The 26,755-nt window shown below is 56.2% G+C and overlaps 1 protein-coding gene across 2 annotated transcripts in view; it reads right to left on the minus strand.

Moving 5' to 3' along the window:
• Positions 1 to 26,755, minus strand: part of SHANK1 (SH3 and multiple ankyrin repeat domains 1) — a 56,290-nt gene that overhangs the window by 27,117 nt on the left and 2,418 nt on the right. The window contains exons 4-18 of one of the 2 annotated variants that reach the window (XM_009195065.4): positions 25,917 to 26,025; positions 25,533 to 25,684; positions 23,672 to 23,839; positions 23,097 to 23,213; positions 17,043 to 17,120; positions 16,720 to 16,786; positions 16,099 to 16,429; positions 15,057 to 15,250; positions 10,772 to 10,885; positions 10,518 to 10,593; positions 10,025 to 10,051; positions 2,159 to 2,241; positions 1,806 to 1,930; positions 874 to 1,009; positions 534 to 614 (exon numbers count right to left, since the gene is read on the minus strand). In XM_009195065.4, coding sequence (XP_009193329.1) covers positions 534 to 614; positions 874 to 1,009; positions 1,806 to 1,930; positions 2,159 to 2,241; positions 10,025 to 10,051; positions 10,518 to 10,593; positions 10,772 to 10,885; positions 15,057 to 15,250; positions 16,099 to 16,429; positions 16,720 to 16,786; positions 17,043 to 17,120; positions 23,097 to 23,213; positions 23,672 to 23,839; positions 25,533 to 25,684; positions 25,917 to 26,025 — 1,858 coding nt within the window. The remainder of the gene's footprint in view (positions 1 to 533; positions 615 to 873; positions 1,010 to 1,805; positions 1,931 to 2,158; positions 2,242 to 10,024; positions 10,052 to 10,517; positions 10,594 to 10,771; positions 10,886 to 15,056; positions 15,251 to 16,098; positions 16,430 to 16,719; positions 16,787 to 17,042; positions 17,121 to 23,096; positions 23,214 to 23,671; positions 23,840 to 25,532; positions 25,685 to 25,916; positions 26,026 to 26,755) is intronic. The other variant, XM_031659211.1, reaches the window with a different exon arrangement.

Raw genomic sequence — 26,755 nt, forward strand, 5'->3', positions numbered from 1 at the left:
GGGAGAGGCAGTAGAGGAGCCAAGAGTTAGGACGTCAAGGGAAGGAGAGGGGCCCCCTCTCTGGAAGCCCACCTCCCTCTGGGCCCCGGGGCTGGGGGCGGTCAGCTGTCCGACCAGCCCCCTGTCAGGGGAAATGGGACCCCCAGGTCCACTCGGCCTCGTCTGGAGGGAGGGGCTCGCTTTTCTCTGTTATTGGGGGTTGGGGGGAGCTGGTGGAGGGAGAGATGCTGAATGGGGCTTGGGGGTGAGGTGGGACAGAAGGAAGGAGACAGAGAGACCCGCAGAGAGGGTACATACAGACCCTGAGAGAGACCCCAACAGAGAAACAGATACAAGAGCACAGAGGAGAGTCGCCTCTCAGACACCCCTTCCCAGAGACACACACACAGGCCAGAGTCCGACCCATGGACTGGGGACAGGATGAGGACAAGGACCCCTGGTCACTAACAACACTAACGAACTCGAGGGATGGTCCAGCCCTCCTTCCCCTCTCCCCCCCCGGCCCCCTGGCCTCAGCAGCCCCGCAGGCTCACCCATCTCCTCCAGCTCTGAGGTCATAGATTTGGAACGCAGGGAGATGGTTGGGGGCGGCAGCCGCTTGGCCTGCTGGGGTGCTGGAAACGTGATGAGGGGAGGCATCAGTATCATGGGGGAGACGCCCCCCCACCCTCTACCACCACAGGGCTCCCAGGGCTCAGAGAATAGCCGATGCCAGCGTGCTGAGCCCTCCCTGCCTCAGTTTCTCCCCACAAGGGTAATGGAGAAGTAATGCTAGGGAACGGAAGGCCTTGGGCAGCGGCAACCAGCCCTGGGGCTCCCGCGGGGCTGAGCCTGGTGGCAGTGGGGTGGCTGCGAGAGTGGCCGCAGGAGCACCTTTCTTGTGCACTGCCTCATCCATGTCCGGGTGCCTGGTGACCATCACCACCTTCACCATCAGCGTGTTGCCCCCTTGGCGGATCATGTTCACCACCTGTCGGTGGCCGACCTTCACCACATTCTGCCCGTTCACCTGTGGCACAGACACCCCCAGATCACACAGAGTAGACGAGGGGAGGAGTGCTTGCAGCTTCAGAGACCCCAATAAGGATGGCTCCTGCGCTGCCCTGTCCATGGGCCTCTGGGCCACGTTCCCCTCCCTCTGACCCTTCATACTACTGCCTCCCTGGGCAAGCCCGCTTTCCCACCCTCCCTGGCCCCAGGGTTGGGGAAGAGGCTCAGCCTACCCTATTCACTTCCCCCGCCCTCCTTGTCCCCAGTATTTATTTATTTATTTATTTATTTATTTATTTATTTATTTTTAAAAGACAGGGTCTCTGTCACCCAGGTTGGGGTGCAGTGGCACAATCATGGCTCACTGCAGCCTCGACTTCCTAGGTTCAAGCAATCCTCCCACCTCAGCCTCTCGAGTAGCTGAGGCCTCAGGCACACAGCACCAGCTACTTTTTTTTTTTAAGAGCCAGGGTCTTGCTCTGTTGCCCAGGCAGGTCTCAAACCCCTGAGTTCAAGCAATCCACCTGCTTCAGCCTCCCAAAGCACTGGGATTACAGGCGTGAGCCACTGTGCCTGGCCATCCCCTGGTATTGTGTATGTGTTGGGGACAGCTCTGTGTCACTCTTTTGAGATGCCTCAGAGGCCTTTAGGTGGAATCGCTGGGGAAAGCAGAGGCTGGCTGGAGGGAGGGCAGGGGGCTGGGAATCCTGGTGCTAAAGGAGAATAAAACTGGGCAGCCAGATCCTGGTGTGGATCATGAGGGGGTCTGGGAACTTGTCACAGGGTCCCAGGGAAGAGAGGGGGCCTGGACTGACCTCGATGAGGAAGTCTCCCATTCGCAGTCCAGCTCGCCATGCCACGCCACCCTCGTCCACCGACTCCAGATACTGCAGCGCCGGGAAGGCCGGGGTGGGGGTGAACTCCTCGATGGGGGTCTGCGCTGCAGACAGGGAGGAGCCGGCGGGGTCGGAGGGGAGGGGGTGGAGAGGCCGAGCAGGGGATGGGGCTCAGACCCAAGTCACGGAGGCCTCACCGCAGCTGAGGGACCAGCACCCCGGGGTGGGGTGGTGGGTGGGCTGGGGTCCCTTTCCCTTTCCCACCCCCTTTTCCAGCCCTGCTTCTGGGGTCACAGAGCCCTTCTCCCATCCCCTCCCCGGCTGGCACTCACCCTTGGCCCCCCGGAGCACGAACCCAAACCCCTCACTGTCCTTCTTCTGCAGCAAGACTGTCTTCTCCTTAATGATGTAATCGCTGGCAGGGAGGCAGGAGAAATGGGGGGGTAGTGGTGGGGAGTAGAGAAGAGATCATGAGACACAGAGCCTGTCCCCCACCCAGCAACCCAGAGACCTGAACCCCTGCTCCAGGGCCATTAATTGTACCTCCTAGGATCTCTGTCACCCACTCTGTGTGCGTATGCTAGCGTCGGCCCTGACGGGCTTCCCCCTTGGAGCCCACATGCTCTCTCTCCCACTCCCTCTCTCCTCATTCATCCATCCATGCATCCATCCACCCATCCATTCAGCGCCAGGCACGGTGGGGAGGATGGGGAGAAAAGCCTCCAGATTACCAGACGGCCCGGCTTGGGTCCCTGCTAGTCACTTCCTGCCTATGACCTTGAGCCCACAACTTTAACCTTTTGTGCCTCAGTTCCCCCATCTATAATGGAGGGCGATCACAGACCCTACCTGATGGGGTTGCAGTGGGAGTCCAGTGGGGGTAATACACATTTAGTATTTTGCACAGTGCCTGGCACACAGTAGGTGCTCAATACGATCTGCTTGATGTCCTCAGGTCAGGATGTTAAGTCAAGAGGATTCATGTATTTTGATGATACCCCTCAAAATTCCTTTATATATATGTCACCTCCCAAGGACCCCACACAGGGTAAAACTGCTAATTCTGCACTGCCCACTATGGTGACCACTAAGTTCACGTGGCTGTTTTTATGAAAGCTAATCAAAATCAAATGGAAAAATTCAATTCCTCAGTCACAGTAGCCATATTTCCAAGTGTGCAGAAGCCGCACGTGGCTGGTGGCCACCACATTGGACAGTACAGATACAAAACATTTCCACTGCTGCAAAGCTCGCTGCGGACAGCACTGTCTTCTGTATTCCCTGGTGCATCTCAAATGGAGCTCCTGCAAGCACTCAGCATATTCTATTATAGTAAAATGCAAAGCACCCATGAATATGGGTGGTAGTTTCCAGTAAAGCCACCAAATGTACCCAGGAAATGTCAATGAAACTCAGATACAGTTCATGGATCTCAATGCTCACTCAAACAGCCCCAAACCCCTGATATGACCACTGTACACCTCAGGAATATACATCCATTCCATTCCCAGAGGATCCGACACCCCCAGTCTACAGCAGGAATACTCAGACATCCTGGCTGCAACCCCACTGCCTTCAGAATACCCAAGAACACCCAGGAGTCACTGGAACGTGCGCTCTGCTGTGCCCTGCTTCCTTCAGCACTGTCTAAAGCCTGTCCCACCTCCCACCCTCACAATTCCGGTGTATTCCAATAATACCCAGATCCCAGTAACATCCATGTGGCCCTAATACACTCCAATCATAGCCAAGCATGCTCCCAATTACCTGCCCCCACAAATTCAGCAAAACAGCCCTCCTCGAATACTCCAGTATGTTTCGGCAACCCCCACACATCCCAGTATGTTCCAATAATAACTCCCCCTCACTCGGATCTCAGTGTATTCCCAAAACACGCCCTCTGAACACATACATCCCAGCAAAAGGCAGTAATACTTACTGTGCTCCACTGTATTTGGGTACCACCCCCACAAGCACCCCTGTATGCTCCCGGGACCCCCATGGCTCCCCTTATAAAAATCCATACATTTGCACCGTGGCGACAGGGTTCTGGATGTGCACGTGTCCTCCCTTCCTGCCGCCACCCTCCTTGTGGCGCCTCAGTGCACCTAACACCACACATGTTCACATGTACATACTCCAGCAACAGTCCTTGCTCAAAGTTCACCACAGTCCAGTAAACTCATCCAACCATACCCGCCATGTCTTCCTCCCCTGGATGGAGAGGTGTTGACAGAGAAGGAGGGAAGGGGCTCAAAGGGGTGAATGAAGGGAGGAAAAGGGAGAGGGGAAGGGAGGAAAGGGGCTGAGAAGGCTGGAACAGCGAGTGGACAAGGAAACTGGACACGGAAATTGGCTCAGAGGTCAGAGCTGCCTGTTTCTATCCATGCATTCTGTAATGTCCTCATTCTCACTTTCCTACTCCTCCTCTTGTATCTCTTCCAGGTCTCCAGGCTCCCCTAGCAGCCAGCAGCACCCTTCCTCACTGGAGGTAACTTCACTTTTCTTTCACTCATACCACAAACCCCTCCCTACCTCCATCTTTCTCCCTGCCCTCTGGAATCTCTCTCTTGCCCCCTCATCAGCCTCATACCCCATACATAAGCCTTCCCCAAATGTCAGCCAATATAGTCAATAAAACTCCCATGTCAATATGCCAAGAAGGAGTACTTGCCATGGGCTGGGCAGTATCTGAAGCCCTTCACAGATAGATCATTAAATTGTCTTTTCATAACCAGCCTCTGGGGTAGGGATAAGTACCAATTCCACATTATCTATGTATTTATTTATATTTTTTGAGACAGAGTCTCACTCTCTTGCCCAGGCTGGAGTGCAGTGGCACAATCATAGCTCACTGCAGCCTCAAACTCCTGAGCTCAAAGGATCCTCCAACTTCAGCCTCCCAAGTACCTAAGACTACAGGTGCTTACCACCGTGCCCAGCTAATTAAAATAAATTTTTTTTTTTTTTTTTTTTTTGGTAGAGATGGGATCTCACTATCTTTCCCATGCTGGTCTTGAACTCCTAGACTCAAACAGTCCTCCCACCTCAGTCTCCCAAAGTGTTGGGATTACAGGCATGAGTCACCACACCCAGCCCTAATTTCACTTTATAGGTGAGGAAACAGAGGCACAGAAAGGTTAAGTAACTTGTCCAAGGTCACACAGTGAGTATCACTCTTCAACAATACCCAAGAGAATACTCAGGTAACTGCAATGGTAATACCCTCCACTCCACAGCACCGAAATACCTTGAGCACATATATCCGTCTGCTCAGAATCCACCCTGAGCTCGGCCCTGCAGCACCTGGAGTTTATCCCAGGGTGTGGCAGTAACACCGTGACGAGGAACACTTATTGAATTATTGCTGAATGCCAGCCATGATTCCAAGCACTTTGCATTTATATATTTCCATTTATGTATTCAGTTAGTCTTCACAACAATCCAGGGAAAGGTTGACTGTTATTCTTCCCATTTTATAGATGGGGAAACTGAGGCACAGAGAAATAACTTGCTCAAGATGACACCAGTTAAAAAAATATCAAAGCCAAGATTTGAATTCACCAGAGGTAACCTATATATATGCCAGTGGCGATCTAGGGCAGGAAGGGGGTCCAACAACATCCAGACCCACCCTGTTCCTGCTTCTCAACCAACCCCTATCCTACACATGCTCCATTCCCCTCTCTGCTCCATGACTCCCTCACCCAATCCCCAGCTAGGACATAGGTGGTGTTGCCCTCATCCCACCACAGTCTCCTTGGACTTCCCAACTGCTCTTTTGCTCCCACAGCTCCATGTACCTCTAAACTCCCTCTCCCCAACTCCTGTGTACCCCTCCTCTCTGCACCTCACTCCCTACTCCTGCATGCCATCTTGAGGTTCCACATTGCCCTAACCCACCCTCCTCATCCCTGACTCCCACAAGCCCTCCTCACACCCCATGGAGCCATCCCCCCATTTCCCATGTCCCCTGACACACCCTACCCCCCTTTCCCTCAAAGCATCCTCCTCAGACCTCTGCGACCTCCTCACCCTTGTCCTGCGACCTCTCCCTCGTCCTTTAGCCTCATCCTTCCCACACCCTCTGGCACCTCCGTAAGTAATCTCACTGGCTCCCCTAAAGCACCTCTGGTCCCTTTCATACTTCCCAGGTACCCACTTTTGCATCAGTGGAAACCTAAACCTATTTCTGCCCCCTCGACTCACTTCACCACAGCCCTCCCACCTGCGTTTACTGGCAGCTGCGTTTCATTTACATTCCCTGCGTCCTCTTGGTATTCTCCCCCTACTGTCCAAATCCCCACTCCCAAATCCTCCCCACATTCCCCAAATTCCCTCCCCACTCCATTTCTCTGCTCCGAACCCTCCGTGCTCCAGCCTCCACCCCTCCCCCACTTCAGCATCTCCACTCTCCCCTGTTCCGTTCTCAACCCTGCACCTCCTACCCAGACCCCTCTAGCCCCTCCCCCTCGCCCCCCATCTTGGCTGCCCCCGCAGCACCCCATTCAGGCTCCCTCTGGCTGACTACCTGCCCTGCAGGAGCTCACACAATGCTTTTCCCCAGGCCATCCCTCAGCAACCCTGAGCGGCCTCCGGAGCTCAGCAGCCAGCTCTTGTTCACTGGATCCCACACACAGGGGCACTGCAGCGGCCAGCACTCCCCTCCCCACCCCACCGTCCCTCTCACACACCCAGGGTCCGCCAGCCCAGAGCCTGCTGCTGTGCACGGCGCACCCCCAACCCCGCACTCAAGCCCTTCCCCATGTACCCTTGTCCACGGCCTGCCCAGAGGCCCCACACAGGGACGCCAGCCCCCCTCCCCATGCTCAGAAGTGGCACACACAAGCGGATGCGGCTCCCCATGCAGCTCAGACGGGGCTCAGCACACGTGCCCCACATGGGCAGAGGGCAGAGCCAGTGACTCAAGTGCCCCTGACATGCACAGACCCCCGGGGGCAAGGGGGCAAGGAGGAGGAGCACATGGGGACGGAGACACAGGATGGACCCTTGAAGTAGGGACCTGTGGGGGAGGGGCAGGCCAGGCCCAGGAGGGTGGGTGTTGGGAAGCACAGCCGCAGTCCCTGGGACAGACCCACTCCAGCACACACCACACACCACACACCACGCACACACACACACACACACACACACACACACAGTCCCAGACAGCCTCGCTGTCGCTCCAAGTCATACAGAGGCAGACGCTGTCACACAGGGACACACAGATGGACACAGTTGGGGGGTGGGCTGGGAGCCCACCATCTCTCCATCTCTCTCTCACTCACACACACACGCACACACACGCACGCGGCTGCAGGCAGTCACACACACGCACATCGACACAGCCACACTGACACACGAACCGTCGCACAGTGACACGCAGCGGAAAAAGAGGAGGGGAGGGGAAGCCGGGGGCGGGATGCGTGTGTGATGGAGGGGGGATGACTGTGAATGGGAGAGAGGGGTATGAATGGGGGGACTTGCCAACAACGTGAAGAGGTGTGGGGATGTGGGGATCAGAGGGACAGGGGCCTGGGATGTAGGCGGATGCGGGTAAGCCACCGTGGCTCCCCACAGGGAGGGCTCCGGGGAGTGGGGGCGCTAAGGGCGGCAGAAAGGCAAGTGGGCTCCAAATCCTGGAGGGGGGTCAGTTTGGGGGGCCTGCTGGGAGGAAGGTCTTGGGGGAAGAGCAGAGGGGGGCCTGGAAGGGCCTGTGAGGGGGTGGAGGAAAAGATTCCCAGGGCTGACGAGTGCGTATTAGGGGGGAGGGTCGGGGACAGGGGTCCAGGGAGGGAGATGGAGAGGAGAAGGGTTGAGACGGGGGGGCTGAAAGGGATTTGGGACTGAGAGAAGGTTAAGGGAAGAGGAGCGGAGGGGAAGGGGCGGGTTGGGGGAAGGGGAAGGGCCCTGGGGCTGGGGGTTAGCGGCGGGGGAGGGTCGCCACCGCGGGCCGGGGCCTGCCGGCCGGGCGGCAAAGCAGGGGGCGGCGCGCTCCGTTACCTGTAGATGTACCAGACGCTGCGCCGCCGGGGCCCCAGAGCTGGCCAGCTGGAGGACAGCGCGGGGGGCGGCTGCGGCAGGGAGCTCCCACCGGGGCCGCCCCCGAGACCCCCGCCGCCGACCGCAGACAAAGCCATCGCCGCCGCGGCCCCAGCCCCGGCCCGGGTCCCGGTGCCGGCCGCCCCCGCCGCCGCCGCCGCCGCCGCGTCCCCGTCCCCGCTCGGCCGAACCCCCGTGTCCGGGCCCCCAGGCCCCGCCTCATGCTGACCCGCGCCGGGAGGGGGAGGGGGAGGGGGCGCGCACCCCCCCCCGCGGGAGGGAGGGCAGGGCCGGGGGCTCACATGCCGGGGGGCGCGGGGGCGCGGGGCGCGGGGTCGGGCCGCGGCGGTAGCGCGAGGACCGCGGACGGCGCCGGCTTCAGCACCGCGGACAGCTCCGGAGGCGGGCGGCGGGCGCGAGGCTTAACCCCTTGGCGTCCTGCGCCGGGCGGCGGAGGGGGCCGGGCAGGGGGGAGGGGGCCGGGAGGGGAACGCGGGGGCCCCCTTGGCGGGAGAAGGGGGAGGGGCGAGGCTTGAAGGGGGGAGGAGAAGGGGGAGGCACTTCCGGTCTGAGCCCCCCCTTAACCCCCCTCCCCCCTCCAGAGCCCTCCCGCGCAGGTGCAGAGCGAGAGAGCGCGGGGAGAGGGAGGCACAACATCACACAAGATGCCTCGCAGCCGCGTGCACGGACGCGCGGACGGAGCCCCGCTTCCCCGGCAGGGACACCGCGGGTGAGAGAGGCCCCAGGCGGGGACACGCAGCCCACCACTACAGACCAACACGCAACGCACCTCGACACGGTCGGCAAGAAAGGCCAGGACATTCAGACTGGGCCCCAAGGCCATGAGCAACACCCCTCCCCCACCAGAGAAGCCCAGGCGGAGGGGCGAACACACCACCACAGCTCCCCGAGAGAGCCGTGGACCCCGAGCCAGCGCGAGGAGGGGGCGGCACACGCCAGGAGGGGAGACACACGAAGGATCGCCCAGCTCCGGGAGGGAGGCCGGGGTTGGGCCCTGGCTGCAGGGCGCACCACACGGCACAGGCCAGGCCAGCGCAGATAGGGTCCGGGAACAGGGAGGAGGCAGGAGGAGGGGAAGCTCCGACGCACCACACACAGAGAGCACGTGGGAGCCAGCGAGAGGCAGGGAGGAGTAGGGGAGGAAGCCCATTGACAAGACAGAGTAGAAGGAGGAAGGAAGCTGAGGGTGAGGGGGACCACCCCCATTCAGCTGGTAGGGCAAATGACCCCCACGGACGGAGGCCAAGGAGAGACCCAGAGAGACGCTGGTAGACAAGAAGCAGAGGTTGACATAGAAGCTCGGGGTGGGGGGTGTACCCCAATACTCACCCGGTGCCCAGAGCCGGAGACGTGCCAGGCAAACACGCACAACGGTCAAGCGCCTCAGACACTCGGGGCGCAGGGTGGCACCCCAGCCCCACCCTCTATCCCCATGTTGCCATTTCTCTGTCCCCCCCCATCCCCGACCCATCCCCACTGGCCAGAACACAGACACATAGGTTTGGACACATTTAATGGAAGGATGCTACGCACAAGGGGACCCTTCCCTGGATTGGGGGGAGCAGCGGAGGAGAGTGTCATATTTTAGACACCAAATTACGACCCTCCCTCCCCCACAACCTTGTCCTTCTGGAGGCCCAAGCCCTGGAATCCTCCCCTCCTCTGCCCGTCCCTCCCCCAACATCCCAGGTCCTGAAACTCAGATCAATCAGACAGACGCACATGCATGCACACACGTTAATGTGCGAGAGCACACGCACAGTGACATGCACAGAGAGGGACAGATGTGTGCAGAGACCCACCTGTCCATGTGTGTGAGCAGACTCACTGACATGCCCTGCAGTGCTTGCCCACAGATTGAGAGAAGCACAGATGTGCAGAGGCAGCCCCACATAATCATAGCCACAAAGGCACTGCTATATACAGAGCAGGGCAGACCCTCCAGCCCCGGGCATAGGTACAGGTACATCCAGGCCACACATGCACACAGATGCGTGTCATGCACACCTACAGAGACACACGTTCACACACCAGGAAACCTCAGCTCTGGTCGTGCACACACACGTTCATACACCCCCCAGGCAGCCCGTCCTTCCCCTCCTGACCCCATCCCCTCCCTGCCCCTCCCCTCTCACCTCCCTGGGCCAATCCCATCCATTAAGCTTCCGAAGCAAGTCAGCCAGCAGCCAGGGAGGGGAAAGGTGTCAGTGCACCTCTCTCCTCACCCTCATCCCACCCAGCCCTGACAATACCCTCCCCACACTGGTGCATGGGACACACACATTCCCACTGCCCATGACTGCACAGAGATGGGGCACATGAAGGAGACAAGGGCCTCCAGCCAGCCAGACATAAGAGCGCCCTGGCCTCCCCAGGCATCCCCGCCCTGCCCTGACCACTCCGTTGTCTCTGGCTACCCCAGAGCTGGGCAGTCTTAGTGGCTGCCAAAGATGGTTTGGGGTTGGGCTGTGCTGTCTGAAGCTAATTCTGGCTTCTCCCACCCCTGGATCAAACTTTAGAAGGAATAGATTAGAAAAGGGGCTTAGAGGTGATGGAAGTATTTAAAGGAATACATTGCAAAGGGAACTTGGGGTGAGGGGGGTTGCCCGAGGGTGTAAGGACATTTACCTTGGGGCATCAAAGCTGTCGTAGGAGCCCACGGTATAATGCCGGAAGAGTCTCTTTGCCTTGTCACTGCGGCTTTCTGCAGGGGGACAACAGACAACCTTGGACTCTTGTTTTGGAAACCACAAGCCCAACCCTAGAGCTCCTGGCCCAAGTCTTCCCATCTACCTCCCAGTACCCCACCCTCATTAGGAAGGGAAAGGAATGGACATGGGAATCCTAGGGTCCATTGAACACGGCTGGGGGTTCCACCTTACCTTGCTTACTCTCCTGAGAGCGATTCGCCACCTCTTCCAGGCAGTCAGATGGGAACCAGCCAACACGACCTTTGACCTGGCCTTCCCAGAAGCCTCCTTCCCCGATGCTAAGTACTGGATGGGGAATGGGGACAAAGAGCCATTTCTGTGTCTCTATGCCTCTCAACTGCCAACACACTCAACTTACAGCCTTCCCACAGTTACCAGCTCCCAGCCCAATGGCATCCTTAATAAATGTCTGAGGAAGGAGCAAGGAGCTTGGGGGAGACCCAAATCATATCACTCTTGCATTCTAGCTTCTGCATCCAATGAGGACCAGAGGCATTGGGGAAGAGGACTGTGTTCCATAACATGGTCTTCCTAGGTTAGGGGCAGGTCCACAATTGGTCCTTGTCTCCCCTGGTAACTGGTCACAGCTCCGTTGTGTAATTCCTTTTCATCCTCCTAGGCTCTGTGGACTTAGATCACAGATGGGGGGACAAGCTCTACTTCACCCTCCCACCACTGTCCTTGCCACCTCCCAAAGTCTCCTTGCCACTTAATCTTTAGTCCTTTGTCCCCAGACCCCTCTTTCTGCCTCTCTTTGCCTCTCCTGGCTCTAGAATGGAGAAGAGATTAGAATCACCTCTTTCCTTCTCTCCCTCTCCCCTAACGGAAGCCACTTCCCCCTGCCCACCCTCCCAGGCCCCACCGCTTCCCCATTTAGCAAACATCACAGGCTGCCTGTTACATGCCTGCTGCTGAAAAACAGATGCATGACAAGAACAGCTAATGTTTATCCAACTCTCACCTGGGCCAGAACCCTAAGAGGGGCCACTTCCTTTATCCCCCTTTTACTGATGGGAACACTGAGGCTTGGAGAGCCAAGATCATTTGCTGAAGGTTACAAGGCTAGTAATTGACAGATCTGGATTTGAACACAGCTCAGTCTGCTTCCAGAGGGCATGCTTTCAGTCACTCATGTGCTGCTACCTCTCCATGCAAGGGCTTCAGGGCATGACAAGGGCACCAGTGGCGAACACATGGTCTTCAATTTCTCTGGCAATTTTCATGACTCTGCCCCCATTTAGCCCTTCACATAGTTTCCTTCCTCGTTCAACCCTTATGCCTACCCAGCTAGATAACAACTGTTTTTCCATTTTATAGACAAAGAAGCTGAAGCGAATGTGGAGAATACCCCTGCATGGAGATGACTCCAGCTATGCTAGGGGTTGAGTTGGGGCCATCAGATGTATTCCTCTCCATAAACTGACTCCCTTGAGAGCATCTGGGGAGACTAAATGAGGGGAAGCTGAAAGTCATGGAAGAGAGCAGGAGATGGGTTGTCAAGGGGACTGGGTTCTTGGCTGGTACTGCCATGCCTGGCTTGGTGGTCTTGTAATCAATCATTTGTTCACTTAAAAAATACTTATTTAGTGCCAGTCATGAGTCAGGTACCAGGGTAGACACAGTTGAATATAATCAATGTTCTTCTTTCCTTTGAGGGGCTTCCAGAACAGCCGCCAATAGAGGCATAACTGTACAAGTGACTACATGATTGGAAGTTGGGGTCAGAGCTCCAGGGACAATAAGAGGGTGTTTGGAGAGAAGCCAGATGGGAGTATATAACTTATAGATGGCAAAGGGGTCCAACGAGGTGTCCCTGAGGTGTGACATATAGACTGAGACCTGAAGGATCCTAGGAGCTGGGGAGGCAAAGAGAGCATGGAAGAGTTTTCCAGGCAGAAGGAACAGCATGTTTGAAGATTTTGGCATATAAGAAGGCTTGGGACATTGGAGGAATGGAGGAGTTGGTAGATTGGAGGATTGGAGGGCTTGGAGCATTGGGGGACTGGGGGGCTCGGGGCATTGGAGGATTGGAAAGCTTGGGGCAGTGGAGGAATGGAGGGGTTGGGGCACTAGGGAATTGGAGGGCTTGGGCACTGGAGGATTGGAGGGCTCAGGCACTGGAGGATTGGATGGCTTGGGCCATTGAGGGAATGGAGGGCTTGGGGCTTTGGGATATTGGAGGGATTGGGGCATTAGAGGATTAGAGGGTTTGGGACATTGGAGAATTGGAGGGTTCAGGGCACTGGGGGATTGGAGGGCTCGGGGCATTGGGGGATGGGAGGGCTTGGAGCATTGGGGGATGGGAGGGCTCGGGGCATTGGGGGATGGGAGGGCTCGGGGCATTGGGGGATGGGAGGGCTCAGAGCATTGGGGGATTGGAGGGTTTGGGGCACTGGAAGAATGGATAGAAGGATGAGGTCCCTGGAACCTTGTGGGTGAAGGGAAGAGTCGCATGAGATGAGGTTGGCAAGGTGGGCAGACAGGCAGCTTGGAGGCCAGGTTAAGACTTTGGGCTTTGATTCTGAGAGTAGCAGGAGTCGGCTACCTCATCGGGTTGTGTGAAGCTCAGTGACATCGTGGATGTGGGCGTGCTTTGAGGCAATTGAGTCCCTCTTAATGGAAGACGAGAATATAAAAACAGAAGGCAGCGTATCCTCTTCCTGCGTAGAAACATTGAGCTTGTAGCTCAGCAAGATACTGCCCATGGTCCTTGCCTGCCCGGAAGGTTCTTTACTTCTGGCCTCAGCTCACCCTTCTCTTCTCCCATCTCCTCCCACCCCACGTGCCTATGTCCCAGGCTGCTTGCCCTGAAGGAGCTGCACCTGGCCTCCACAGTAGCTCCTGAATTTGATCATTCATTCACTCATTCATTCATTCAGTATATACGCATTAAAGCCTCCTGTGTGCTGGGTCATTAAACTGAGCCCTAGAGACCCAGAGACCAATGACTTATGACCTCACCTACAGGAACTCAGGCTATGGGAAGAGAGACTTTGTAACACATGCAGTTACACAGCCCACCTGACGCTCTGACCCCTGAATACCCTTCAAGGCCTCACTCAAGTTGACCTTCTACGGTAGGATCTTCCCTACTTATCCAGGGGCCGAGGTCTCTCTCCTCTAAGTGCCTAAAGTAGGGGCCACTTAAGAAAATGATGGCTTTTTTTTTTCTTTTTTTTTTTTTTGAGATGGAGTTTCACTCTTGTCAGTCAGCCAGGAGTGCAGTGGCGTGATCTCGGCTCACTGCAACCTCCGCCTCCTGGGTTCAAGCAATTCTCCTGCCTCGGCCTCCCAAGTAGCTGGGATTACAGGTGTGCGCCACCACACCCAGCTAATTTTTTATTTTTTGTGTTTTAGTAGAGATGGGGATTCACCATGTTGGCCAGGCTGGTCTAGAACTCCTGATCTCAGGTGATCCATCTGCCTCGGCCTCCCAAAGTGCTGGGATTACAGGCGTGAGCCACAGCGCCTGGCCAAGTGATGGGTCTTATGTGGCACTTGTTATGTAGGAAACATTGGTCTAAGTGCTTTACATGCTCTGACTTCTCTAATCCTCATGAGGGTCTCATTTTACAGATGAAGAAACTGAGGCCCAGAGAAGTCACTTGGCTGATGTCACCCTGCTAGGAAGTGGTGGAGCCAGGATTTGAACCCAGGCCGCCAGGCTCTCAACCTCTATACCACTCGGCTCCTGGGCTGCCTAGAGTCTGGCAAATAATTTTTCCAATGCCTCATATTAACGGCCACACCTGTGGCAAGTGGTCATCTCTAAAGCATCCTTCTATCCAAGAACACGTCAGCAGCCCTGCGAAGCCTACAAGCAGGGGAGACTGGCTCCACTTTCCAAATGAAGGTGGAAAAACCAGAGGGAGGTGAACCCTGATAACGGCAACCACTGTTTTGGGAGCCCTCCCCATGGCCAAGCATCTTACATGTGCCAACTCATCGGGGCCCTAGAAGTAGGATCCTGCCCGTCTCTCAGTTGAGGACCCCGGGGCAGATGCAGGAGGCAAAGTTAAGGCTGCTCGGCCTCACGCTCTGCACCAGGTGGCAGGAAGGACTGTGGGCTTGGACTGGGGACCTTGGGCAAGTTGCTTCACCTGTGCGAGGCTCTGTTCCTTCAACCATGCAATGGGGCCCATGACCTCCCTCCCCAGAAAGGGCCATGAGGAGTCTAATGAGACAATTTGGTGAGATGTTCCAACTATGCCCTGCACACGCCATCAGTGTCCCACAATGGGACCCGGCCCACTTCACTGCCTTTGCCTCAGCACTGCCTCCTGACAGGGTCATCTCAGCTACACTCTATGCTCCTTCAAGGCTCAAGGGGCGCCGCAGGGCTCTCTGAGGTCTGAGATACTCTGGGTATCTGAGAATGGTCTGCTCTCTGCTCCATGTTTTCCCTGATCGCCCCCACAGCCCAGCCCAGCGCAGGCCCTGCTTCCACCCTGGGTACCTTTGATCTTCTCGCCCTTGCTCAGGGAGATCTCCCCCTCGGCTTGGGCCTGGTACGACTTCACAGCCATGAAGGAGCGTCCGGGTACTGCTGAGTAGAGCTTCCTCCGCCTCCCGCGGCTGCCCAGGGAGCCCCCGGGGCCCCCTGAGCCCCCCGTGCCCCCGGCTGGCCCTTCCCGGGGTGTCCCGCTGGAGCTGCGTACACAGAGGGCATGAGAGGCAGGGGAGGGTGGAGGGAGGGAACACCTCTGGGAGGACAGGGGTCCTTGGGTGGGGGAAGAGGATGGAGCATCAGGGTGGAGGAGGGGGGAGGGGCTTTCCCAGCACTGGTGTCCTCCAGGAAAGAGGGCATTTGGGGGCTCCTCTGCCTCCCCGCAGCTGCCCCCCAGCCCCCTCTCCTGCCTCCTGGCTTCCGGCTCTGCCCCCTCCCACGGTCCTATGCGCACCGCCTGATTCAGCTTCCTGAGGCTGAGCTGGGACTGTGTCATCCCTCCGCTCACGAGCCTTCCGCGACTCCCAGCTTCCTCCTGGGTCAGGTCCAACTCCTCTGCCCGCCGTTGCCAGCCTCTCCCCCACTTCCTCGGGACACGCCTGGCTGGCCTCCACCTCCTTCTCATCCTCCTCTAGCCACGTGGGCCTCCTGACCCCGGAATGTCCCCTGCCCACTCCTCATCCTCCCTCCAGAGTGACCTCTCTGTCCCCCACCCAAGTCCCTGCCACCACCCCCATCCTCTTCCTGCTCGGCTTCCCTCCACCTCACCCTGTCATTCTCTGTCCCCAGGGGTTGGGACACATGTTTCTTTGGGGTATCCTCTGCATGGGGCCCCTGTCGTGGAGCAGATGTCCAGCTAACGTGGTGCACTGGGGGTGAAGTCGGGACAGTAGCTCCCAAGGCCCTTCCTTTACCCCACGGTGATACTAGGGACTTGGACGGATGAGGGCCTACAGAGGAAGGCAGCTGGGCTGGCCTTGGGGGAAGCCACCGCTCTGGGGAGGGGATTTGACGGGGCTGGGGACTGTGGAGCCAGGGCTGCCTCCCCTACCTGGGCCGGCCTCGGGGCTGCCTCTTGGCGTCCTCAGGGTGCCTCCCTCGGGATGGAGAGCGGGCCCTGGCACCCCGGGGGCTGCTGGCACTTCGGAGGGTCCCGCTGCTGAGCTTGGCGGTGGGAGCCGAGGGCTGCGACTGGCCCTGGGACCCTGAGGTAGGGCCAGGGGCCCCAGAGGACGAGGCCCCTGGGGCGGAGAACACCATCCAGTCGGGCAGCGCCATGCTGGTGTCACTGTTGGCCCGCAGCAGCGCCGGGGGCACTGTCAGCCCTGTGCCCGGGGGCCCCCGTCGCCGGGCCGCGTACTTGGGGGACTCCTGGAAGGGCACTGAGAGGGCACAGTGGCGGCGGGGGGCAGATGTTAGGGGAGAAAAGGCAAGCAGGGGGCCATGCGGGGGCGAGAGATGGTGGGAGAGAGGCATGAGGGAGAAAGACAGAGATGAGAAAGGGCGGGGGGCCTGGAATTGCTCCCCCAACCACCACCCAGACATTTTTGGTCCTCTAGGGTTTTCTCCATCCTATCCTGGCCCTCAAGTCAGGTACCCCAACTCTCCCATCCTACCATGAAACCCCAGCCGCCCCAGGTTCTCTGTGCAGCCCCAGCTCCCTGTCACTCACCCACATCCTGTTCTCGATGGTTTCGGATCAGCTCCCCCAGCTCAAAATTCCCAGCAATCACTGCCACCTGGAGGGAGGGGGTAGAGGTGGGTTGGCGGGGGGCGGGGTGGCCCAGGGAGCAGAGAGAGGGCAGGAAACATGCTGAGGTCCCCAGCCAGACCCAAACCTTCCACCCTGACAATGCCGCCCTCCCTCTTCTTCCAGCTCCCCCTCCACGGCCTGTCTCCTTGCTTTCCTCATTGTCCCCTTCCTTATCCACTGGGTGTCACTGTCACCCTTTCCTTAGCCCCGGAGACTTCAGTACATCCACTGCAGCCCCAGACCTGGAATGGGGTCTGTCCGTTGTTATTCTTCACATCCTTGTCGGCACCTCGATACAGGAGGATCCTGGCACAGGTCTCCTGTGGGTGATGGCCAGTGGCGCAGGACAAAGAGAGAGAAAAAAGATTAAGGGCACCATGAGTGGATACAGGTCCTGTGCTAAGAGCCTCAGGAATAAATACTCCACCCTAAATCCACACCACTCAGGACAGCAGCCACCTGCCAGGTACGGACCAGGAGCACTTGAGTTTAAACATGGATGGCCCAAATGGAGATGCACCATACATGCGAAATACACACTGGATTTCAAGGATGCCATATGAAAACAAGAGAGAATTTAAATGTCTATAGCCAGGTGTGGTGGCTCAAGCCTGTAATCCTAAGACTTTGGGAGGCCACGACAGAAGTTCCAGACCAGCCTGGGCGACATAGTGAGACACTCCCCATTTCTATAAAAAAATAAACAGAAGTTAGCCAGGCATGGTGGTGGGTGCCTGGAGTCCCAAATACTTGGGAGGCTGAGGTGGGAGGGTCTCTTGAGCTCAGGAGTTTGAGGCTGCAGTGAGCTGAGATCAAGCCTGGGTGACAGAGCACAGACCTGTCTCCCCTCTGCCCAGAAAAAAAAAAAAAAAAATGCCAGGCATGGTGACACACACCTGTAATCCCAGCACTTTGGGAGGTCAAGGCGAGCGGATCACTTGAGGCCAGATATTTGAGACCAGCCTGGACAACATGGTGAAACCCCGTCACTACCAAAAACTACAAAAATTAGCCAGCTGTGGTGGCGGGCGCTTGTAATCCCAGCTACTCAGGAGGCTGAGGTGGGAGAATCACTTGAACCCAGGAGGTGCAGGTTGCAGTGAGCCGAGATCCCGCCACTGCACTCCAGCCTGGATGACAGAGGGAGACTCTGTCTCAAAAGAAAAAAAACACACACACACAAAAAATAATTTCTGTATTGATTCTATGTTGAAATGATAACATTTTGGATACACTGTTACAAGTAAAGTATGTTGTTACAATAAATGTCACCTAATTATTTTCCCCTTCTCCTTAACATGGCCACTAGGATATTTGAGGGCATTTAGGATAGGCGCTCATGCTATGTTCCACTGAACGTTGGGGCCAGATAATTCTTTGGTGATTCATTGGTTTGTGGGGGGTGTTCTGAGCACTGTGGGATGTTGAGTAGCATCCCCCGTCTCTACCACTAGATGCCAGTAGCACTCCCCTCCCCAGTCATGACAACCAAAAATGTCTTTAGACGTTGACAAGTGTGCCCTGGGGGACAGAAGCTCCCCGGTTGAGAACCACGGGTCTAGACCTTACGGAGGCTTACCATTACATGCCAGGCACTTGGCACTTTAGAGGCAGAAGATCCTTCAATTGCCCAACAATTCCAGGACATGGAAATTGTCTCTATTTTACAGAGGAGGAAATTAAGGCTTTCAAAAGAGCCCAAGGTGGGCCAGGCACCGTGGCTCACTCCTGTGATCCCAGCACTTTGGGAGGCCGAGGCGGGGGGGTGGGGGGGATCGCTTGAGCCCAGGAGTTTGACACTAGCCTGGGCAACATGGCGAAATCCCGTCTCTACAAAAAATTTTTTAAAAAATTGGCCTGGTGTGGCTGGCTACAGGTGGCTCACGCCTGTAATCCCAGCACTTTGGGAGGCCGAGGGGGGCAGATAATCTGAGGTCAGGAGTTCAAGACCAGCCTGACCAACATGGAGAAACTCCATCTCTACTAAAAATACAAAAATTAGCCAGGCGTGGTGGCACGTCCAGGTTGGAGTACAGTAACATGATCTCGGCTCACTACAACCTCCACCTCCTGGGTTCAAGCGATTCTCCTGCCTCAGCCTCCCAAGTAGCTGAGACTACAGGCACCCGCCCACCACATCTGGCTAATTTTTGTATTTTTAGTAGAAACGGGGTTTCCCCAAGTTGGCCAGGCTGGTTTTGAACTCCTAACCTCAGGTGATCAGCCCGCCTTGGCCCCCCAAAGTGCTGGGATAACAGGCATGAGCCACTGTGCCTGGCTCCTTGCTTTGTTTTTTAATACGAGACTGGTGTATGTGCCAGGCACTCTAAGCCAATGTTAACTCATTTTCTTCATAACCCCGTCTCCCTGAAATTCCATTTCCTGTTATTTGTCTGATTAGCGTCTCTTCTCCTCTACGTCATAAGTTTTACAGGGGCATGATTTTGCCTGTGGCACCTGCCACCTGGATTAATGCTGGAACCACAGGAACTGTTCAGTAGGAGCAGTGTCCTCTCCCTTTTTTCTTGGCCTGGCTAAACCCAACTTGGCCTCCAGCTTAACTCTACCCCAGAGTCCTCTGATGCTAATTTAACCATCATTCTCCAAGCACTTCCTTGATCTTATCCCTTCCACATGACAAACCCACCAAGGGGTTTGTATGAGCCCATGTTACAGGACAGGTTCAGAGAGGGCAGATGCTATGCCCAAGGCCACACAACCAGTTAGTGGAGCAATGAGGATTCCAACCTGGCCTTCTTTTTTTTTTTTTTTGAGATGGAGTCTCGCTCTGTTGCCAGGCTGGAGTGCAGTGGCGCAATATCAGCTCACTGCAACCTCCACTTTCTGGAGTGCAGTGGCGCGATCTCAGTTCACTGCAGCCTCCACCTCTTGGGCTCAAGCGATCCTCCTGTGCACGTGGCCTTCTGATCCTATGGTTCACCTGTCTCCTATGAATGGATGACTCTGACTGCCAAAGACACATCAGGCAGCAGAGTTAGCCCAGTGTTCTGGGTATGTTCGTGAGTGCGTGTGTGTTGTGAGCCTGTGTATGCCCGTGATGCTGGCCAACTAGACTGTTAACGCCTGCCATGTGTACTTTTGCGTGTTTTTCTTTTTCTTTTTTTTTTTTTTTTTTTTTTTGAGATGGAGTCTTGCTCTGTTACCCAGGCTGGAGTGCAGTGGTGCGATCTCAGCTCACTGCAACCTCTGCCTCTTGGGTTCAAGCAATTCTCTACTTCAGCCTCCCAAGTAGCTGGGATTACAGGTGCACACCACCACGCCTGGCTAATTTTTGTCCTTTTAGTAGCCACAGGGTTTCACCATCTTGGCCAGGTTTGTCTTGAACTCCTGACCTCATGATCCACCCGCCTCGGCCTCCCAAAGTGCTGGGATTGCAGGCATGAGGCACCGCTCCTGACTTTTTACATGTTTTCACACCCGCTACCCCCACACTGGGGGCACAGGGCCAGAGCACAGCCCCTAAACTCACCTGCTCCTCATCCTACTCTTACAAAGCTGAGAAGGTGTACGAGTCAGAGCTGGTGGCACCGAGAGAAACTCGCATTTAATGGCATCCTAGCACTTATTTCATGCCGTCGCGGTGATGTGTTTACACGTCTGCCTCCTCACCAGACTGTGAACTCCCACCCCGCCCCCCACCACACCCTCACCCTCCCCAGGCCAGATGCTGCATCTGATTCATCTCACATCCCCAAGGCCTGGTGCTGTGCACATAGTAGGTGCTCAAGGAACGTGCATGGAAAGGATGAGGATGGAGGATATGAAGTTGAGTCAGTCAAAATTCATTTTGTTCAAATCATTCGTTTGTTGAGTCATTCAGTCTGTTGAAACAAGCAAACACCTGTTGAATGCTCTGAGCCAGGCACTGTGCAGAGTCTTGGTGGAAATCCAAGAGGGCTGAGCTATCATTCATTCACTCATTTTCATTCATTCATTCACTCACTCAACAAAAATGCAGTTAGGACTGCTGTGTGCTGGGGTTCTGGAACAGAGCAAGTAATCGGACTCAACCCCCACCCTTGAGGTGCTCACAGCCTAGACACGGGTCTGACCTTCACCACCAAAGGCTAGACGGGCATGTCAGGAGGCCAAGGTGGCAGGGGCTGGGGAAACACTCTCAGACTTAGCCCTGGCTCTTGGAAAGCTTAAAGCCTGGGAGGAAGACAAGGGGGGAAATGGAGGAATCAAGTTCGTATGTGTTATGCATCGATTTGTTAAGCCCATGGCAAAGGTAAGCAAAACTACTAACCCACTTGATGCTTTTGCATGGTGGATGTTAATTACTGACCCATCACAGCTGAGAAAGGAGAAGATCAAGGAGGGGAAATGACTTGTTCATCTGTGCCACTAAGAAAACTCTGCCTGCTGTCTAATTCTCTCTCTCTCTCTCTTTTTTTTTTTTTTAAGGCAGGGTCTCACTCTGTCACCCAGGCTGCAGTGCAGTGGCATGATCATAGCTCACTGCAGCCTCCACCTCCCAGGCTCAAGCAATTCTTCTGCCTCAGCCTCCTGAGTAGCTGGGACTTCAGGTGCACGCCCCTGTGCCCAGCTGATTTTTGTATTTTTCATAGAGACCAAGTTTTCCCATGTTGCCCAGGTTGGTCTTGAACTCCTGGGCTCAAGCCATCCTCCCACCTTGGCCTCCCAAAGTGTTGGGATTACAGGCATAAGCCACCGTGCCTGGTCCAGTTCTCTATACTAAAATTTCTCTGTTTATCCGAATGGTACAGTTTCTGTCTCCCGACTGGACCCTGACTGACACTGGTGATGGCAATAATGACAATTATTATTCTGATGGCTGCCTTCCAGGGATGAGTACTTAATATACATAATGGCTCATCCTCTTCAATAAAAGCTGGCGTTATTCCCGTTTCAGGAAGAAGGATGGCGCCTCAAAGAGTCGGGGGGACTTTTTTGCTCCCCCACCCCCATCTGCCCGTGGGGCCGGAGCTTCTTCCCCATCAGCTGCACAAGGGCCTGGGAGTCAGAGGATTGGTTGCGAGGCCTGCGTGTCGCAGAGCAGGAGGCAGAAGCACACAGGGAGAGAAGTGCCGGCACCATGTTGGTTCAGTTTGAAAAGCACTGAGTCTTCCCTGGACTCCAGGCATGCTGCTGGCTGCCACCAGGCAGCACGTGGCCACCCGCCAAATCCCCAGCACTGTAAGTTCTGCTGAGGCAGAGGGGGCTGAGGGCTGTTTTGGAAGACTTCCTGGAGGAAGGGGGGCTGATAGACCAGCTCTGTCATGCGAGCACCTGTCCCTCTAAGTACCCCCACAGCTGCCCTTCAAGGGCAGGGAACATCAAGAAACAGGTGGGGAGACTGAGGCTTTCCATAGGGCTGACCTGCCCAGGATCATCTGCAGCGCAGGAGGCTAAAGTACCAGAGGTCATGATACTGAAAGCTCTGGCTCTTGCCAACCAGCTGCCATGAGATCCCCTGCCTGCTCCGTCCCTCTCCTCTCCTAGGAACTCTGGAAGTGGGGATGTCCTTCCCGTCTTCCTCCTGCTCCGTCCCTCTCCTCTCCTAGGAACTCTGGAAGTGGGGATGTCCTTCCCGTCTTCCTTCAGCACTCCCTTCCTGCTCAGGGACCCAGGTTGTCAGGACCCCCAAGGTCCTGAATTGCTAAAACTCCCATATCACTCGTCCCCTTCGGGGACCACAGTGGCTGCACGTTAAACTTTCCCCTGTGCCCTGCCGTGCCACCATGTGGCACCTGCACACACCACTGGCTGAATGGAGACACAGGGGAACTGAGGACCCATAGCCCCCTTTCCTCTGGTTTTCTGCACAGGCTGTGCCCCCACCCTGGAGCACCCCTTTCTCCCCTTTTCTACTCCTGCTCATCTCAATACTGGGGACACCTCCTCCGGGAAGCCACCTCCACCCCCAGCCACTCTATCTCAAGCCCAGTCCCAGATGGGGGCTCCCACAGGGATCTGGATTCCCTGTGACTTTGCTCTGAGCACTCTGGATTGTAGCAGCAAACTATGTTGTCTGCCCTCTGCTAGGCCATGAGCTCAACACTTTATCCCCAGCACCCAGCTCCGGGCCTGATACAGAGAAGGAGCTCAGTAAATATCTGTTGGATGGATGGATGGATGGATGGATGGATGGATGGATGGATGAATGGATGAATGGATGACTGGATGAAAGGGTGAAATAGTGAAGAAGTGAAGGGTGCAGTGATGCAGTCAAGAGGAGTATCTGAGCTTGGCCCTGGGGGAGGCAGCTATGAGGGATTCAAGGGGCCTGGGGCGGCCACTGCTAGGCAGACCTTGTTGTAGAGGGCGCAGATGTGCAGAGCTGTATTCCCTGAGGCGTTCTGGGCTCCAGGCTCAGCCCCGTAGAAGAGCAGATGCTCCAGGTGCTGAGAGTGACCCCGCTGGCAGGCCTGGGCAGGACAGGGAGCGAGGGGCATGGATCAGACCCAGGCTGTTCTCCCTCTGGGCCAAGAGTCTGTACACAACCTGTGCACTGGCCTTCTCATCCTATCCTTCACCACATCCACCTCCCCATCACCTTTTTGCCCCCCTTCCTGCTCTGGGACCCAGGCTGTCAGCCTCACAATCCAAATGTTCAATATTCCAAGGCCCAGGCGTCTGGTCTGCCTCCTTAAGAGGGCCAAGAGGCCAGCCCATCCCTCTTAGGGATCAAGGCGTCTGGTTCCCCTGCCTATGCCCCCTTAGGGTCTTCGTGTCTTCACCCCCATCATTTCCTCTTTGGGGACCATGTTATTCTTACCCCCATGCTCTGTGAGGACCCTGGCATCTGGTTCCCAGCCCCAGTCCCTTGGATGCCTCAGAGACTGGGTCCCCCACCCCAGCCCTTCATGGCGTGAATCAGGAGCACCTGGTGGATTTCCTGCCAGCCGTTCTCATCAGCTATGCCCAGCTGGGCCCTGTTGTACAGGAGCAGCTCACAGCATCGGGGGTCACCACCCACCATAGCCGTGTGGAACAGAGGGGTCAGCCCCCGACGGTCCTTGTAGTTGGGGGAACCCCCAAGGTCCAGGAGCGCCTAGGAACGGAGAGAGAACCCAGTAGAAAAACACAGATGACAGTCACACATTAACCAGCTCATTCTGAAGGGCCAGAGGAACTGGACCGTCCTGGGTGACCCACAGTGGCCAATGACAGTGACAGTCTTAGTTCTGCCATGATGCCCTTGTGCGACCTTGAGCCCAGCCCTTTCCCTCCCTGGGCCACTCTGATCCCCTGTGAACAATGTGGGACTTGGGTAGATGCCTCCAGAGGACCCTGGCACTCTGACATCCCACCCAGCCTTTCCCCTGGGAGTGACCTTGGATGAGCCATTGAAGGGCATTAGGGGCCACAGTACCCACCCATTCCACCTCCTACAGGTGGGTTGTTGGGGACAAATGAGAGGCCAGAGTCTGGATGCTGGAGGGTCTCTGGCCAAGTGGGAGGTGTTATTAGGTCCAGGATCTCAAAGAAGGGGCATAGCAGGAAGCCAGGGGACAGACAAGTGAGCTTGGATAAGGGCAAGGATCGGGCCGGCCTCACTGGGGCTGCAGGCCACTTCCTGCTCCCCCTTGAAAGACAACTCTGGGTGTGGAAGGCTGGCAGTAATGAGCATTAATAGGAGAAAGTGTTGGCAGCAACCTTGTATGAGGACAGCCTGTAGCAGTGCCATCCAACAGAACGTTCCACCATCGTGGGGATGGTCTGCAACTGCACCACCCTATATGGCAGGCACGTGTGGTCCCCTGAGCACTTGAACGTGGCTAGTGAGCCTGAGGAACTGAAATTTTAATTTTACTTCACTCTAATTAATTTAAATTTAAACAGCCCCAGGTGGCCACTGGCTACTGGCTTGGATAGCACAGGTCTGGAGGCTGGGAGGGGCGTGCATGAGCAGGATGTGGGTTTGGGAGTGAGTGTGCATGGGAGATACATGAACAGGGTCTGTTAACTCCAGGGGTATACTGAAGATCTTTGTGGCTGGTGTCTGACTGCATTAGGGGCTCTTCAGGAAAGAATCTGAGGGAGAGAAGGGAGGGGCCATTTAGCTGGAGCATCCATACATTGGGGTGCTTCTCAATGGCTGTCTTTGGGGGCAGCCCATCTTGACCCGCATATGAAGAAGAATCAAGTGTCCTGGCGGGGGCAGGGGGAGAAGAGTATTTTAAAATTAGACTGTGCAGCTGACGCCGTGTATGTATTTTGTGGGTGTATGGATTTGTCTATTTGGGAAAGTGCATCTGAGGCTGTGTACGTGGGGAAGGGGCTGTATTTGCATGTGAGAGAGGAGGGAGTGGAGCTGGTGCAGTGCTGGGTTTGGAAGGGTAGCTGGGGGATTGTTTTCAGGGTGTGTGAGGAAGGGCTCTATCTGGGGGCATAGCAGGGAACTCACTTTGCGTTTTAAGGAATGAGAAGGGTTTACACCTTGGGGAGACAGAGGCAGGTTTGGTATTGAGCTGGGTCACAGGGGATGGAGATGTTCTGGGTGTTCAGGGGAGGAGGCTGCGTCCGGGTCTGCATGATGTCAAGCTGTAGCCCAGGTGGGTGCACCTGGGGGACCTGACAAGGGTGACAATAGGGGCTGTGTGTCAGTCTATGGAAAGGGGCTTTGAACTGGGGACATGAGAGGGCCTATTTTTACAGAAACCAAAGAACTGAAGTTTGAGAAAGAGCAAAGGGAAAAGGAGAGAGGGCTCCACGGTGGGGGTGAGGGGTCCCCGCAGCCTCACCGTGAGCGCCAGGCAGTGTCGGGCGCATGCGGCCTTATGCAGTGCTGTCATGCCATCCCGGGCCCGGAAGTCGATATGGGCCCCGCCCAGGCACAGGGTTCGAATCACCTCTACAGAGCCTTCAGTCTGGGCCGCCAGTGTCAAGGGGGTCTCTGAAAGGCAGGAAAAGCTGGTCACCTGAAGCCCCTTCTACTCTCCTCCATCCCTTCCCATTTTCCAGGCTCTGTAGCTCTCCACCCCACAGCCTCTGGCCCCGCAGCCTCCCCCTTGGACAGCGACGTGTTTGAGAGACACCAGTCAGGAATGGATCTGAATGCAGATGGCAGCCCTGCTCCCCAGCCCTGTCCTGGCCCCGAGGTCCTCCTGATGTTCACCCCTCCCTACCTCCCGAATCCGAGTCATGGTAATTGGGGTCCAGCCCCTTGTCCAGCAGCCGCGCCACCTTGTCAGATGTCCCGAGCTGCACGTACTCCAGGAACTTCTTCAACCCCGTCTGAGCCATGGGCAAAGACACACAAGACAGGACAGTCAGGAGCAAGGCAGAGAAGCGGGGTCCTCAAGCAGCGCCGTCCAGTGAAAATATACGTAGAGTCACATACGCCATTGAAACGTTTCTAGCGGCCTCCTTTACAGAGAAAATACCCAGCCCTTTGGGAGGCCGAGGCGGGAGGATCACGTGGGCCCAGGGGTTCGAGACCAGTCTGAGCAACAGTGAGACCCTTATCTCTACAAAAAATGCAAAAAACTAGCCATGCGTGGTGGCACATGCCTGTAGTCCCAGTTACTCAGGAGGCTGAGCTGGAAGGATCCTTTGAACCCTGAAAGGTTGAGGCTGTAGTGAGCCATGATTGCACCACTGCAGCCTGGGTGACAGAGCAAGACCCTGTCTCAAAAAAAAAAAAAAAAGCCAGGTGCGGTGGCTCACGCCTGTAATCCCAGCACTTTGGGAGGCTGAGGCAGGTGGATCACGAGGTCAGGAGATCGAGACCATCCTGGCTAACACGGTGAAACCCCGTCTCTACTAAAAACATAAAAAACTAGCCGGGCGAGGTGGCGGGCGCCTGTAGTCCCAGCTACTCGGGAGGCTGAGGCAGGAGAATGGCATGAACCCAGGAGGCGGAGCTTGCAGTGAGCCAAGATTGCGCCACTGCACTCCAGCCTGGGTGACAGAGCAAGACTCTGTCTCAAAAAAAAAAAAAAAAAAAAAAAAAAAAAAAAAAAAA

This window comes from Papio anubis, chromosome 20 (genome assembly GCF_008728515.1).
Source record: "Papio anubis isolate 15944 chromosome 20, Panubis1.0, whole genome shotgun sequence".
NCBI lineage: Eukaryota > Metazoa > Chordata > Mammalia > Primates > Cercopithecidae > Papio > Papio anubis.